The sequence below is a fragment of the Alligator sinensis genome, unplaced genomic scaffold, assembly GCF_000455745.1.
Source record: "Alligator sinensis unplaced genomic scaffold, ASM45574v1 scaffold970_1, whole genome shotgun sequence".
NCBI lineage: Eukaryota > Metazoa > Chordata > Crocodylia > Alligatoridae > Alligator > Alligator sinensis.
This window is the reverse complement of record NW_005842094.1, coordinates 180,989-197,998: the sequence shown is the minus strand read 5'-3', so window position 1 is coordinate 197,998 and position 17,010 is coordinate 180,989. Positions and strand designations below refer to the sequence as shown.

Here is a 17,010-nt window from a genome sequence, read left to right as displayed (position 1 = left end):
CAATGCTGCATAGAGGGGAAGGATCACCTCCGTTGACCTGCTCATCACGCACCTGCTAATGTATGATAAAGTGCGGTTAGCTTTACTAATTGCTTCATCACACTGGCGGCTCATGTTCATCTTGGTGTCAACAATGACTCCGAGATCCCTTTCTGTTGCCGTGCTGCTGAGAAGGTCCTCCCCCAGATGAAGACACTCCAAAATGACGCCTTCAGTCACTTGTGTTTATACTGCTTCCTAGCCCCGGTGCCATTTTCATTATGGGAGAGGGGAAAGGGAGTGGAGAGAGCTCATTCTGGGGGTCATCCTCCAGAGCTGGTTGGGGGAGGCAGGTGGATTGGAGCCCCCCCCCGAGGTGGAGCAGCTCCAGTCCACCCATCCCACCCTCCAGGGCCAGCTGAGGAGACCCCAGAATGAGCTCTCTCTACTACCTTTCCCCCTTCATATCCTAAAAACAGTGCCAGGGCTGGGACGGGACGGAGGAGAGGCATTGCTAGGGGAAGAGCAACTGCAGGGTTACAGCTTCTCTAAACAGCCGCTGAATTCCCCAACCCCCGGGACCCAACAGTGAACTTCTGGGTCCCGGGAACTGCTGTAACTCATGGCGTTTCCTGTGAAGTGTCATGAGTTACAACGGGGAGCTGCTCTTCTGTCTGTGCCTTATGTTTTCCAGAGCTGGCTTCCCACCTTCATACAGACAAATGGAAAGGAGCATGCGTGCAAACCAGGAGACAGAAGTGAAAATATTCAGATTTTCACTCGGGCTATTTTTATTTGCTATATTTCCTTTGCTTTTTGGGGAACACAAAAAAGCAGATGCAAAACTGTTCCATACAAAAAAGGCAGTCAAGTCTTAGACCTTTCAACTCGTGTCTTGGCAAATAAGTTACGGGAGAATTTTTTAAGTGCCCGACGCTGATTTTTTAAGGGAGTTAGAGTTAAATGCCCTTTGTGTTTCTGAAAAATCTCCCCAGACATCTACCATTCATACAGAACAAGTGCACTGCTGTGTCTGAAGCCCAGCAGCAAGGTAATGCTATTATGATTTCGTTTCTTAATGTAATGTCATTGTGTGGGGGAAATTTTATCTCGCCTCCTGCCACTATTTCATTCCTACAATTCCGCCTTTATTGTGAACTCCAGGTATCTTCAAACCATAGTAATCTGGGCTCCTAGGTTAGTGCCTGACGGTGGGAATCAGTGGAATAGGATTCTACTCTTGTATCTCTTAGCCTTGCAGTGTGACCCAATTCCTTTGTCCTTAAGTTTTAATTTAATAATTATCACAATTAATGCAATAATTACACAGCGAGTGGGAAACTCCATAACATTGGGTAAACAGTTTGAGGTCCTCAGGTGAAGAAAGCTGTAATAACCTAAGCATTAATAATAGCTGCCATGTATATAGCCCTTTACTCGCACTGGCTGCATCTACACATGCAATTAATGTGCTGAATAAACTCCAGCACAATTCATACCAGAGTTTATTGCTCCTGGGCTCAGCTTCATACATGCACCTGGGACCACAGTACATTGAGCTGGAGCAGGGCAGTCTTGGCTGGCAGGAGGCCCTGGGGTTCAGCCTGCTAGCCCAGGGCTTCTCTGACCCAGCTCAATGTGCTGCGGAGGGGACGGCTGGGACATTCGGGTGCTATAGCATGGGGCTAGTCAGCAGGCAGCTCCTGCACTGAAGCACCCTTGTGCCCCAGCCAGTCCCATCACCATCTGCAAGTGCATTGCAGTGGAGAAAATAACTCTGCCATAGAATAGTACTTGTGCAGAGTATTAAATAACTCTGCCATCGAATAGCACTATCCTACAGTGGAGTTAATTAGTTTACTCCATCCTGATAGCACCGCATGTGTAGATGCAGATGTTTTATTGTGGAACTAATTAGTCAGCCCCGCAGTAAATGTCACATGTAGACGTACCCACTGAGATATAAGTAGCTGCACCTCCATTTTAACAAAGGAGGAGCTGAGAAACAGAGGGGTGAAGAGATTTTATTTAAGCTGGTAGAAAAAGTGAGTGTAAGAGCTGGGATTTATACTCAGTTAAGTCCATGCTGAGTATATAGGCTCTGTTTTGCAGCATCTCCAGTGCAGCTGTCATACTCTGTAAGTTCAGAGCATGGTAAATCCATGGTAAATTCAGACACACGACTGACTGCAGTGTAGATGGAGCCTAAGACAAAGATTATACTTCAGCTGATAGAACGTCACTCTAGCAATTGTCCTTCTTCCCCTTCATCTTTAGGTGTGTCAAGTGGTGCAGAGTAACAGCTATGAGCAACCTCAGTGCTGGGACGTGAGAGGAAAAAATCATTAAGCAAAATGTAGGTGGCAAACATTTTTACAAACTTCTGTTTCCCTCTGTGTGTGTCACATAAGCACTTATGTCCCTGTTTACATAGCTATACATGAATGCCTGGCTTTGATTTGAGAACAAACTGCCCCATAAACTTGTGAATGTTTGAATTTAACCTTCACCTTTCCCCCTTAACCTTCACTCTTGCTTTTCCCTCGGTGCTTGGTGACTTTCTCACAGCCAAATATAATAAAATATGTGCGCTGAGGATGACTGGGGGCCTGAGTTTGGCTCAGGTAGGAATGATTTATGGTGCTGCCTTCACACTAGGTCCTCTTGCATGTAATGGAAAAGGTAAATAGTGCTTTTTAAATTCAAGGGTTAGAAATGAATTTCTACCAGTGCAGCATTCCCCAAATTGTGTAGACTGGCACACCTCCAGCCATAAGCAAATCTGCATCCAAGTTAGACCCCAAAAAATCACACCCATGGGTTTGGGATAAATTTGAGATCTAAGACTTGACTCTGCATCTTAGACATTTTCTAAATGACAGAGACTCCATCATGTTTTCACTTCCTAACCACATGTATCTCTTTCCTGAAGAACCATCCCATTTCTTTTAACTTAATTTAAATATTGTCCAAAAAATGGGTCTGGTACAATTTCCTTGACCAAGTTGAGACCAGGAGTTCTTCCATCTAAGAACTATGTGCCCATGTATCACGGACCACGCTTCATCTAAGAACCAACTGCCCATGGTTTTTTTCTATAAGCACATTTGGTTGTCACATTTCTGAGAAAAAATAATGTTGTTTACCTGACCTTCTGGGCAGTGAGAAAGAAGAGCTGTTTGCTATACTCTAAGAAATAGCCTTTTCAACATTAAGAGCTAGATTTCTCTCGCTTGCCCAAGTGTACATTCATTTCAAAGCAAGCCTTGAGGTGTTGTGCCAGCTGAGGAAATGCCCATTATCTGAGAAGCTCCATGCTCTGCCCAGTCCCTACCATGACATGCTTGATATTTTTCTCTCTGAAAGAGTCACTCCCATCACAAACTGTTTGAACTGACCTATTGCCAAAGTATGCCAATGGCTCAACCAGTAACCGGCTCGGAGTGCCATTACTATGGGGATTCATTGCTCCATCAAGCATCGGTGTTGATGGTCAGCATCTCCATAGTACAGCAAGCACATCCTGGGAGGAACCAGCCATGGACTTTGGATTCTCATCAAAGGAATATTGTGCTTTAACCTCCCTGCCCTGCAACCCTCAGCCAGGAGCCTGGCTTTTTCTGGCAAATTTCTTACAGCTGCCACCGCAGTTACATGGGCTGTGCAAGCTTAACATGCCCTAAGATTTGCCCATGTGGTTTTGAGGCTTCACACCCTAAGGCAAGTCTCTCAAAGAGTGTGGTCTTTGTCATCCTCTGAGTAGCAATTAAAACTAGGGTTGAACTCAAGGCCAGAATTTACCACCAACTTCTGGAGAGGTTCTTTGCATGTGGTGAACAAGTAGATCAAAAAGACCAATGATATCAAAAAGTCCAAATTCATACTTGATGCATCTCCACCTAGTTGGGAGGAGATATGTGAAGGGTGAATTTGGTCTGCTGTCTGGTGACTAAGGGTGGCCATATGCTTCTTGTCCCAATATTGAACCTATGGGAATATGGTGGCTGATAGATAAATTTGGCTCAAGATTAGGAAACATTGGAACAAAACCTGAGAGAAAAAAAATAAATCTAATGAGGAACTGGATACATAACCTATCACTTGGGGTACCATGAGGATGAGAGAGTTCATTCATCCCTTGTTTTCAGCCCTTTGGCTGCATCATTCTTAATGGGAAATGGCACCATCCTTCAGAGGAGAAAAAAGCATAGATACCACAAGACTCTCACAAAGTTTGTCCTTATTGCACTTCTGGTAAGATTCTTCTATGGTGTCTTGTAGGATAAGTTTAGACCTTTTCTTATGAAGTATGTGACTGGGAGAATTCCTGGTGTTCATACTAGCTAGAGCAAGGGCGGGCCAAATATGGCCCGCAGGCCGGTGGCCCACCAAGCATTTTCATCTGGCCTGCAGCATCCGCCAACAAAATGTGCCCTGCCCAGCCCTTCCACTACAAGAGTGGGAGCAAGGCACCCATGTGTGCCCCAAACTTACCCTATTGTCTCACTCCCACTCCCGCGGGTGGAAGGGCCTGGCCTTGCCAGCACAGCTTCTACGTGGGGCTGCTGCAGCCCCCAGGGACCTGCTTTGCTTCCCCGGCCTTCTCCTTGCTCTGGGCAGCAGGTAGGAAAGTGGAGGGGGCTGGGTAGGAGCGCAGAGTGGGGGGCTGGGGGCAGCGCAGAGCCCACACCCAGGGGGCGGCAGCAGTGTGGAGCTTGGGTGGGCAGTGTATGGGTGTGAGGGGGGGGTGTGGGGACCCCCCCACACTCCCTCCACGGTGTGCAGCCCCAGCAGGAGGTGGCAGCAGCAGGCAGTGTGCTCAGGACACACAGCCACACCCCTCACAATCCCCCCCCCACACCCCACCACACACATGCACCCACACCCTACTATACACACCCACCATACACACCCCACACCCCACCCACTCACCTATCCCTACACCCCATCACACCCACACTCTACGACACACACCCCCATACTCCACCACACACACATCTACACCCACATCCATACCCAGACCCCACCATACACCCCCCACAATATACAAGACTAAGAATTTCTTTTTGAGTTATTATGCAATCACCTCTACCTACACTATACAAACACAAATCATGACAAAAATATTTTTTTGTAATTAAATTAAAATATGTTACAGTAGCTGTTTGACTTTTAGTGTATGATTTGTTTTTTTCAAAACCCCCTCCAAAGGAGTTTTTCCTGGGGGGAAAGGGGGGGGACTTCCAGTGGCAAATGTCAGGGGTTAGGGGTGGGACTTCTGGTCCCAAGATGGTGACAAGGGGGCGGGGCAACTGTCAAAGGGTGGGGCTACCCATGCAGCCCTCAACAGCTCACCAAAACTCGTTAAATGGCCCTCCACCCAAAATAATTGCCTGCCCCTGAGCTAGAGTTAGGCTGAAACTAGAAGTGATGCTCCTCCTAATCCAAGATTTTGGAAATATTTTATTAGAATTAAGACCTTAATCTCTCTAATTCAGCTACCAGTTACTAAAAAGATTGTTTGCTTACACAGTAAGGAAGAACAGTTCCCTCTAATACAGAAATTACTGGATAAAAGATACAATTCCATACATTGCTGAGGTCAGGCCTGAAAATCAGTGACTCCAAACTCCATCTTCATCATTTGTGCCTGAGATGATCAACTTTACCTGGTGAATCTGAACCTGAATGCTGTACTCGGAGTCCATTAGCAAGATTTATATATTTCAGAGCCATTCATTATTTCAAGTATGGTTAGTTGCCATATACATCAAATACATTTCAGTCCAGTAACTGCAAGTTACTCTCAGCTAAAGGCTATTTGACGGTCATCCATGAGCAGAGAGAGAGAGTTAGCTACTTTAGCCTGAAGTCAGATGGAAGGCAGGGTAGATTTGTACCTTATAGACTAACTAAATCAGAGATAGAGAAGCTTTCATAAGCAGTGGCTTACTTCATCAGATGCTATGAAAAGGTCGCAGGAAGCAGAGCTGCTAAGTAGAAAGCAGTGATTAGATTATAAGGGTAGAGAAGGGGAAGAAAAAGGAGAAGGCACTGTTGGGAGAGGTAATGTGGCTAAAGCAGCTAATTCACTGAGGGACATGGGGGTTATGGGATAAGAATCCATAGTTTTGGGGCCACACTTAACACTACCCAGTCTGTGGATGATTTCTTGTTCCACAATTTCCTGTTCAAGTTCATTTTTAAAGTTTGGCCATCTAAGAACAACTACTCCAATGTCAACACAGGCCACATCATCACTGGGCCAAATAATACAGATTATAACATCCAAGTTTTATTCACCTGCAAATCTACCTGCTCTCTATTTGAAGGCTGAAATAAAATGAGTTGGTGGGTCTCAATTCAGCTGCCTGTGTCTGCATCACAAGGGGTAACCTATAAATTGGTCCCTTATTGAGAATTTCAGCAGAAATGGCAAAAAGGCTGAGCTTCGTCTGACCTCTATGGGGAATGACTCCTGCACAGCGTCAGGGCAGCCGTGGTAAGTAGTGGTAACCACTCCTTGAGGAGCTTAACATTTTCAGGACAAACCATAATCATCAAGCCAATTTTATTGTTTTGCAAATATATCTGCTTCCCAAAATTAAATGTATTTCTGTTCAATGACTCGGAGGAATTTGTGTGTAGAGCACTGAGCGCCGGCACTTTACTACATGGAAACCGTATTTGTTTTTCCACTGTCACAGCGCTAACATTTCATTAGAGAAGTGGTTCTCAACCTTTTTAGACTCAAGGAACCTCTTGGAAAATGCTGGCTCTGAGCTTTCATTCATTTTTTGACTATGGAAAAATAATAGAGCAATTCTATTGCAGAGACTTCAGAAGGACTATAACAGGTTGAAATGTTTCTGACACAATGGAAATCTCTGGGTTTATTTTGTATAGGTGCAGGTCTTTGCACACTTAACAGTACTAATACTGAGCAGCAGCCCTCAGCACCCTTACATGGAGCCCCGGTTGAGAATCACCACATTAAGATAACGGACAATCAGATCCCCAGAGTACACCTGTCATTCATGTCCTACCCTACGATTACGAAGTGACTGTTTGATTTTCCCCAGAGCTATGGATCCTGTAACCTGAACTGCACTGGGCACTCAAATGATTTGGGGAAAATGGAGACTCACTATAGCCCCAATTCAGTCAAGCATCTTCATTCAATCTGGGTCCTTAATCATGGGATTATGGCCCTTCCAAGGCAATGAGACTAACGTTTATGCTTCAACGTTTTTCCAAATCAGGATGACACAAGCTATAGTCTGGAATTTTGTTCCTGGACACAACCACAAGTGAATTTCATAGCACTTTGACATCTGAATGCCTGATTTTGCCAACAAATTAGATAGATAGTCTCACCTCTCATAGTAAGATATCTGATAAACAGAAAAGGCAGCCCAGTAACTTACAGGTGGAAGAAATGCAGGACAAAATCTGAGGCCACGTCTGAAAATCAAGCTTCACGGCATGCAGTTTGCGGATTCACATTATGAACCCTAGATATATCTGTGTCACACTAAAATACCACTTTGATTGCAAAACTAATCCTTCCTGTCCTATGGTCTTTTTACTTTCATCGTGGACTAAAATGCCAAGGGCTACTGGCGCAAGGCTAACAATAGAGGGGTGTTAAATGGAAGCGCTCCTCCATTCAAATGCAAACGTCCTAGTAATAAACTAGCTTCTACCGTGGAGAACTGGTTTGTCCAGGGGGAGGTTGCCTGGGTAATGAAGTCACCTTGCCGGGATCTGTGATCACCTTTTGGAGATACTCTGACAGGGAGTGCTGAATATTATTAAAGAACAGAGGCTGCTCTAACCATGTGCTTCAGATATGAGGGGACAGAAGAAAGGAAGGGGAAGACAGGTTTTGTGATTTAGACCCGGGACAGACCAAGGATCGAAACCATAAGCTGCTAGCCTGCCTGGAGACAGTTAGACCCCCAGGGCAGGCTGGACTAGGTTGGGGGTGTCATATAGTAACGTTTATTATTTTCCAATTACACATAACCTCTTGTGCTTATCTTTCAAGTACAAAAGCAATGGTATATTCAGATCCTCTATACAACCTACCTATATTTCCAGGTGTGTAAACTTGCACCTGTTGTGTCTCCTAAAGGGTTCAAGTTTAGACCAGAGGGTTCACACTTTCACTGAACAAGGCTGTGCTTAAGCTTTTGGGGGAGTCTGAGGAGTCAAGCTGTGGACCCTGGACACAATCAAATGGACCTTGGGGTACTCCCCAGAGGTGTGTGCCAAAGACCCCTGGACTAGAGCATGGCTGGGCCTCACTCCAAAGGCTTTGAAGAAATCTAGTGCCTGGGTCCCCTAACATAAATCCAGGGAGCAGCCACCAGCGGATACTTGGCCAAAGGTTATTGCAGCTACCGTGCGCGGTTTTCTAAATTCATAGCACTTGACCTCAGAATAAGCAGCGCTTAACGATGTGAAAGTGTCGTTCATGTGTACTAATGCAACTGATCTGCACGGTACTGATCAGTATGTCAACGGATGCATAATTGGAGCCATCGTTTTATCGATACGGGATAAATTTGGGGGGCAAGAGCCTCAAATCCAGATATGCAAGGGGAAGGAAAGAAGATCATTGCATCTGCTACATCTCTCACCACCAGAGATAACATAAGGAAAAAGACTGATAATCCCGCTACCTCTTGACACTAGAGAAAGATATGCACCTTGTGCATGGCATATGGAGAAATGAGAACAGGTATAAGCCTATGCCGGTAACCCTCACATCCCTGCCAAAAGAGGTCATCTCAGTGGCAGTGACAAACTGTATTCAGAGAATTTAAGAAGCCTGGAAAGGTGCGATAAACCGATCCCGATGCCACCAGAGTGTATTGTTTGTCATCGGGGGCCTTTATCTCAGGGCTTTATGCTCCTGCATTTCCTCCTCTTGTCGGCAGTGCTCCAGCCTGTGAAACTTAACAAGGGGAGCATTTTTATTCCCTCACTGGAAAACAGTGACATATGAAAATAGCCTTTGATTATCTGACAGGAAATATCTCTTTAAAAGTATACGATGCCACCTAAACCTGAGACCCGCCACGGGTTCCTCCACGAAATCTAACCAGCTTTGGGCCTTAGTGTCGGCAAGATATGCCTCACTCAGCATTTGCCAGCTGCAAAAATGTCCTGGTCCTGAATAATCCAGGATTCACTGCTGCAAACTCTCTCTCATATCACCTTTCTCCCCTTTTATAGTTCAGAAATAATCTTAAATTCAGCTGGAAACAAAGAGCTGCCTGTTGACAGCTAATCCTAAAAGACAGAGCTTTGTGTGAAACTTCAAAAAAAAAAAAAAATCATTGAACTGGATGGGCAGGAAATGCAAATATTTGGGGGCAAGTTTTGCTAGTATTATTCAGCCCCGATTAAAAGTCGCACTGCAGAGCGTTCCTTTCCACCTGCCCGTGGTGACACGATCCTTTTGTCAAAGCAGATAGTCCAGAAAACAATGGCGAAGTTAGCCAAACTAATACACAAATGACAATGCCATGCCTGGTACGTGTTTCCCTTCTTTGCCAAGCCAGGTGCTGGAAGCTGAGCTCTTAGGTTCAGGGACCCGGACAGCGCAGCCCGTTTCACTAAGCAAACACAATGGTATGTTGGGACAAGGGAAAGCAGCCACTTGACAAAGAATCGGTGGCTGGATTAGAGGGTTTCATTTCCTCCGTGCAAGGATTATCCAATAAATCAGCGGTGAAATGCGAGTTTGACAGTGCTAATGTAATGCTAATAATTACACAGCAAAAATGTCCTGTAACCCAAGCCCTAGCTGCATTTAAAAATCCTGTGTTGTACCTGGCAAGGTGTTAGGTTTGGATTTGGTCAGGTAAACTGAGAAGCTTCAATTACTTCAAGGCCTCCAGGGCCCCATCCTGCTGGCTACTGATTTCACCACTGCTTTTGATAGGAATGGAGGGTGCTTAGCACGTCGCAGGACCTGGGTCTGCAGCTTGTGCAGACTCAGATCCTGATCGTGCTTACAGCATTGTCATCTGAAGTACGTCTGTCAAAGTCAGCGGAGTATTAGTAGCAATATTTACCAATAGAGCTAGGTCCTAGCTACAAGTTCAGATCCAGATTAAAACTAACTCTGTGGCTGTTCAGATCTTGGCATTTCATTCAGGTCCTCCTCTATAATTAAGTGTTCTGTAGTACCAGAGGGAGAGGGTAAATGCAGTGTGTCGAAGGCGGTAATGTTTTCCATAAACGAACAACCACCGTAGACTTCCAGTCAGTGACCTTTATTTTAGATTCAGAGGCCGATCAAAGAACAGCAGTGTCCACAAAAGAGCACGCCGGTCAAAATCCCTGGGGAACAGGCTCCATCGAACGGCTACTCAAAATAGGTGCCAATGGACTCTTGGAAATTGCAGGCGGTACCTGGAAATCAAACCCAAACAGCTGCACACTGGATCTAGTGCCAAGGCCCTTACGTATTTTCCTTCAGGTGTCTGCTATTTACCAAATGAGTTATTTTTCAGGCACACAGGAAGGCAACGCGAGCTATATTCCAAAGGCAGAGAAAATGGCAAACCTGCTCCCGTGCTGTTGATTTTTCCTTTTAGACGGGCTTCCACTCAACTAGTGACATTTTGCACGTGCACACACACACGTAAAGCTACATAGGTATGCACGTTGGTGTATAATGTGTGTGGCAAGGAAATGCATACTCTTCCAAATACGCTGGGAACCCCCCACCTAGCAAAGCACGCAGCACAATCAGCTTCCTGGATACCGGAGAAACTCACAGACATGTTCTAGGATGACCTCAATCTTCTTTTGATGCATGGAAATCAATTCTGCAGTCATTACCCAGGATGGCTCATGAAACAAAGTAAGAGGGATAATCGGACTTATTGTTAGCCTTTCTACTTACCGCAAGCTGCAGGACATAGTTTTACAGGCTGCGCCCCTTTGATATATGACACAAGCTGTTGTGTGTGTGCTTCCTCACGAAAACTGCTCCTAATTGTCCTTGTTTCTTTCCTGGCTGTTTATGTTTTCTGGCTCTGTATAACATGCTGATCTCTGCTGGCAGACTGACTGGGATCTTTTCATTTTAATTTCAGTGTGCTATTCTTTATTAGTATCTTACAGTGAACAAATTACATTTAAAGCTGGAAAAAAATCCTCCTTGCATCATAGCTGTCATTCTAATTCTATTACAATGTACGAGAAAGAGTTCATAATGTAATTGCACAATATGCAGAATGAAACAGTCACTCGCCTTTCACTTACATGAAATCATTATGGTTTTATATGAATGCTGGGAAATTGATAAATAATTAGCATTTTATGGTGACCTTCAGCTAATTAACCCCAAACAATCTGACAATATGGAAACCTCTCTCTGGGATATGATCTATTTTATCGTTTTGTACCATAACAACAAAACAAAGTCTTACAACAATCCCCAGGGGAAAACCAGGAGCAACTGTCATAAACTCCTAAAAGAAGGTTTCAGACTGGATATTAGGAAAACCTGCTTCATGACTCATGTGCCCAGACTCTGGAACAGACTCCCAACAGGGTGGTGCAGGCATCTACCCTGGAGATGTTCAAAAGAAGACAGGGTTATTTGACCCCAGCAGTCTTTCCTGCCCAGAAGAAGGGGGACTGGACCTGATGATCTCCCTTCCAGCCCTAAACTTCTGTGAATCCTGTGACGTAGGAAGGTAGTCATACCCCCAGATTAAAAATAAGAGTATGAGCTAGATAAGGGTAGATCCTCAGCTGCTATCAGCTGGCATAGCTTCCTTGAAGTCCCTGGAGCTATGCTGATTTATACCAACTGAGAATCTGACTGACTTACATCAAGAGGCAAGACCAAGTTTCCCAAAATAACAGCACCAGGCAGAGGAGTTAAGTCCTGCTCTTGTCCTCTAACACCGTGTCCTCGATAGCACTGGATTCTTGGTTTCACTTGCCTGTCTGTTCCAGAAAGCTTGCCTGTCTGTCAAGGTTATTTGGGTAAAACCAATATCTTTTATTAGACCAAATAAAATAGTTGGAAAAATTCTTCCTAGCAAACTTTCAGGTACAAACACCCTTCTTCAGGGAGAGCATTTCTCTTAAAGTGAGTACTATTTATTGTTACTATTTGGCCAAGAGTCAGGAAACCCAAAGGAAGAACAAAGAACTTGGCTAGGTGCCTTCTAGAGATAGGCCTGAAGAAAAATCCCAGGTCAAAACTTGGGGAAACTTGTATCCAGATTCTCATGTCTGTAGCAGGCTGACTGCCTTAAGACCTTTTGAAAGTTCAGGTGAAAATACTTTCTTTGGCAATCCCTTGCAGTCGAGAATGATTGTCTTCCTTGATCGTCTGTGTGTCCAAAGACAGCTAATGAGGCCTATATGGGATGAACTTGGACAGACTCTACTGTAGCGTGGACATATTTCCATGTGGAGTAGGTGGTGTTGGATTCTTTCTTTGGTCTGCAACGCTCCTGCTTTTCCATCTCCTCTACTGTCGTGAGGTTTCAAAGTACTGAGATCCCTATGGCAGACTCTTCTTCCATTTGGGGCAGTCCTGGGTGACCGTTTCCCACAAGCTGACTTTGTGGTATTTCAAAGTGAAAACACTAAGCCAGGTCTAAACTGTAAGGCCTATGGTCATCTCTACAATAGGCATGATTTCGCCATGGCATGGAGCTTTTTCTTCAGAACTGGGTCTAACTTTCATGATAAGTTCATATAGTGCTCAGCCAAACAGGATCCTGCTTTTGCTGGGGCTTCTGGGCACTACTGTAAAACAAGTAATAACCCCTCTGTTTGCCCCATACCTTCTATGCATTTAAGTTTACAGCTGCGGATCTACATGGGGGATATGAAGAATAAACCAGAGAAGGAGGGAGGGAGGAAAGGGAGGAAGTGAGTTAGCGAGCAGGGGGAATTCTGGATCTTACACTTCTCCCCCAAACGCTGAAGAGGCTTTGATGAAGAGTGTAGACCTTTTCTGCTGGCTTGTGACCCAGATGTTTTCAGTAGCTAAAAAAAGAGACTGCAGTGGTGGCAACATCTTTGATGCATGGATCCACAGTGCTAGGGGAATGCTGTCCCTCTGTCATTTGGGGATTTGGTAATAGCTGCCAGAAGCTCTTGGGGTATTTTATCTCCTCAAATGGATAATAGCTGTCAGAAGCATTTGGGGGAGATTTCTCTAGCTCATCTAACAGAACTATCGTGTTATTAGCACCACTTTCTTGTGGTGGCTTAGAAGTGGAATGGGAAGGAAAAGCTAACAGAGCCTGGGACAGTCGGTCGGGTTGGGTCAGGAATATTTTCAGATTGCTGAAAACAGGGATTTTCCTTTTGTACAACATTAATCGTGAGTATGTGTACCTAAACCAGTGGTACTCAACCAGGGTGCTATGGCAACCTGGGGTGCTTTGAGATCCTTTCAAGGGTACTATGGGGTGCCATGCAAGGTTAGCACTGTGAGGGGTGCCAACGTGATTCATAAGATAAATCCAGAGATTTCAAGTGGGAATTCATAGCATTAAAAATATTCTGCCCTGTTGTGGTCTTTCTGAGTTCTTTGCAACAGAAAAATTACTTGATTATTTTTTCCGTAGTCAACAAAGAAGTGAAAACCAAGAGCTGGCACTTCTTGAGGAGTGCCTCGAGTCTAACAAGGGTGCCTCAAGTCTAAAAAAGTTGAGAACCATTGACCTAAATGAAAAATTAAACCATCTCTCCGCGGTAGGTGAGGCACAGAAGGAACAGGTAGGTTTGCAGCTTATGGGTTTTCCCACAATGGGTTTACCATTCATCAGCTTTTTAAACACAGTGCTAATGCCTCAGGTGTAGGATGAGCACAATAAGGGGCTGATCAAGGAGCCAGGTGTGGGGCTGCTACAGCAATGAAATAAATTATTGCAGTGATGTTATTGGCCTGCTGATTGCCTCTGATCTTAACTACAGAGGACAGGATGGAATTCAGCCCTAGGCGACTGGCAGCACAGAAGAGCCGATGAACGTTGCCCACCCCTGTTATCCTTTCATTCTGTTTTTATAGCATCTGAAAATGCTTTTTAAAAATTGTTACACTAGAAACAAGGGGTCAGGCTTTCAAAGAATTTAAGCACTCAATTGTGTGAATAATTTTCATGTGCAGTTTACTTCAAGAGTGAGCACAGATCATTGCGCACGAAGCATCCACTTAGCCACTTGCGCATACATTTCTCATCTGTGTGCACAGTCATGAGAACTGCACGTAGAAACTGGGAACAATATTGCAAGCACATAGTGCGAGTCTAACTTGCTTGGAAATCTGGCTTCGAGTGCGAGAAAAGTCAGTAACGTTACTTCTGTGCATTCTGAGAAATAGTTGTTATTCAAGGAAAACTATAAAAAAAAGCATTAGAGAAATATTTTCTCCTCTTGAGCAGAGGCCAGTGACATATCTATATTAGAAATCTGGAGTTCTTGGCTTCTGTGTATTAAGGTGCTGTTTAGCTCTAAGACAATAGAAAAACAACATAAAATCAATTTAGGACCTAGAAGAGACAAAACATGGCTCTTTAGGACATACCCAGGTAGCTCAGATAGGGCTTAAAGATCCATGGATAAGAATCAAAGCTGTGTTTCTACTTATATTATTTACTATTTCATAGATTTCATAGACATTAGGGCTGGGAGGGACCTCGGAAGATCATCGAGTCCAGCCCTCTGCCCCAGGGGCAGGAAGTCAGCTGGGGTCAAAGGATCCCAGCAAGATAGGCGTCCAAATGAAAGATAGGTGTCCAAATGATATATTATATATTCTGTTATATATTGAATAGACTGTAATCAGTGTCCCCTAAAGCCTGGAGCCAGGGAGGAAGGTAAGATACCCTTAATAGTTCTCTTTAATGTTCTTCCCTACATTTTACTTCACTTAAATAAGATAAACCGGTATAAATGGTTCAACCCAGAAACCTGCTAGATCTCATTTTGATGTGGTCTAAATCTCTTCTCCATTATACATAACTTCATCTCCTGTGAATTTTTCAGAAGTAATGAAAGGGGCCATAAACTATTCACTGAGTGGCACTCTAAAACTTTATTCTTGGACAGGGAAGGATTTTTGTGGGGGATTTCCCAAATCCTTGCTTCTTACATATTTCCTGGTCCATCATGGCTACATTATTACTCCAGTCTTATTCTCTGTATTTGGAACAGCTGGTTGGGAATCTGAATTTGTGTTCTGGGGGAAATTCTGGACTTTGGAACAAAAATCATTGGGAATCATATATAAAAAAACTGGCATTTCCTTCTAATTTCCTGCAAAGTGAAACTCCAAAAGATTTTGATGCAGAACCACTTGACATTTCATTTCGATGTTGTCAAATGATTTTGTGTTGAAAATGTTGAAACATTTTATTTCAATAAAGAAAAACGATTTCGTTTTGATTCGGGTCATTTGGACTTATATTGACAGATTAAAATAAGATTTGACAGAATATTAACATTAATATTTAACATATAAAAATTATATAAATAAAATGACTGAAACAATAGTGTTGATCTCATCCAAATGCATATTTCAACCTTACTGAGATGAAATGATTTGATGCTACCAGAACAATACAGTTGCAAAGATTTCTTTTGACTTTTTCCCCCATAAAAATTTAACTGAACTTGATTTTCATTCCATCCAGGAAGAGCACACACCAACTGCTGAAACTTCCTGAGCCTGACGAAGTGATTTTGAACCCGAAAGCTTGCTTAATAACTATTCTCCAACTATTTGGGTTGGTCTAATAAAAGATATCAAATTCACCCAAGGAACCTTAACTGAACTTGAAGCATTCCTGCATTTTGAGGAAATTACTTATTTTGAAAACTGCTGCCCAACCCCTGAACACTCTGTAATAACGCTGTCCTTTCACAGACCGCACGAGTCCCCTCTGGGTCAGATCCTGTCTCATCACAGGAGTTTCTGCACACCTGCCTGGATATTGGGTGGTCTTTACTACCAAAAGAAGAGCCCACCAGCTTGCTTATGTTAACCTGTGATTATATAAAACATTAAGAAAAAACTATAGACCAGACATTTAGCAATTCCAGTATTTCAGTGCTAGATCTAATATACGGTCAATGGAGCTACCTTGATTTGCATCTGACCCTCTCTCTGGATTTAGCAATTTCCCTCTTCAAAATGGCTTTAAATACTCTCTGTGAAGTTTTTCGCTTTTCCACAAAACAAACCCCATTTCTACATAAAAGCCGGGGTGCATTCGGGGGTCTCAGTCCAGGGGAAAAAAAGAGATCCTGGATTCTTTCATTGTCAGATCATGGTGCTGCTTTTCAGCGCATTGGAGATGAGCTTGCTGACCTCTACTGGCAGAGAGAAGATTGGCCTGGGAAATGTGGTAAGACGCAACACTAGCAAAACATCGACAAAACAGGCTGTAAATCTGTAACGATGAGTGGCGACCGATTAAGAAAACACAGAGAAATCAGTGAGGCTGGAAGTTACATACTGAACGGGTCTAAGTTCGTGTTCAAAGTGAACAAACAGAACCCCAGGCTCTAAAGCCGGCTTGGACTAAGTTACCCAGTTTGGAAGCCTCTTAGGGGACACGTCTGCATGTTCATTAATGCACTGTAGTTACTGTGCATTTAGTTTAGTACTTGCTTAATGAAGTACTAACTAAATGTGCAGTAACTACAGTGACCGCACAGTAATGCCAGCGCGTGGTTTTTTAGTGATGCTTACTGCGCAGTAGTGTATTAGCATGGTTTTTGCCCGGCACCCTACTGAGCAGTGTTATTAGGCTACTGAGCATAAAGTGTCTCGTGTGTGCCCAGGGAGGGAGAAAGAGAGAAAGAACAAAGGGATCCTAATCAGGTGGCATGAGAAATGGAAACTGCCAGGTCCAAAAAAAGAGAGAGAGAGAGAGAGAGAGATTCAGGCAGAGATCACCGTGCAATTTAAATCCAGGAGTGCCAGTGGGTTGTTGCCCTTGAAGGAGACCTGGCAAAAGGATTTTATTTCCC

The 17,010-nt window shown here is 44.0% G+C and overlaps 1 protein-coding gene across 2 annotated transcripts in view; it reads left to right on the top strand.

The window, feature by feature from the left end:
- BMP7 (bone morphogenetic protein 7) overlaps positions 1-15,718 on the top strand; it is a 90,762-nt gene extending 75,044 nt beyond the window's left edge. The window contains exons 10-11 of one of the 2 annotated variants that reach the window (XR_003094200.1): positions 2,257-2,335; positions 15,669-15,718. Coding sequence is in view for 1 of the 2 variants with exons in the window: in XM_025204692.1 (XP_025060477.1) it covers positions 2,257-2,279 (23 nt within the window). In the remaining variant the exon portion in view is untranslated. Of the gene's footprint in view, positions 1-2,256; positions 2,339-15,668 lie in introns of those variants that run through there. The other variant, XM_025204692.1, reaches the window with a different exon arrangement.
- The last annotated feature ends 1,292 nt before the right edge of the window (positions 15,719-17,010 follow it).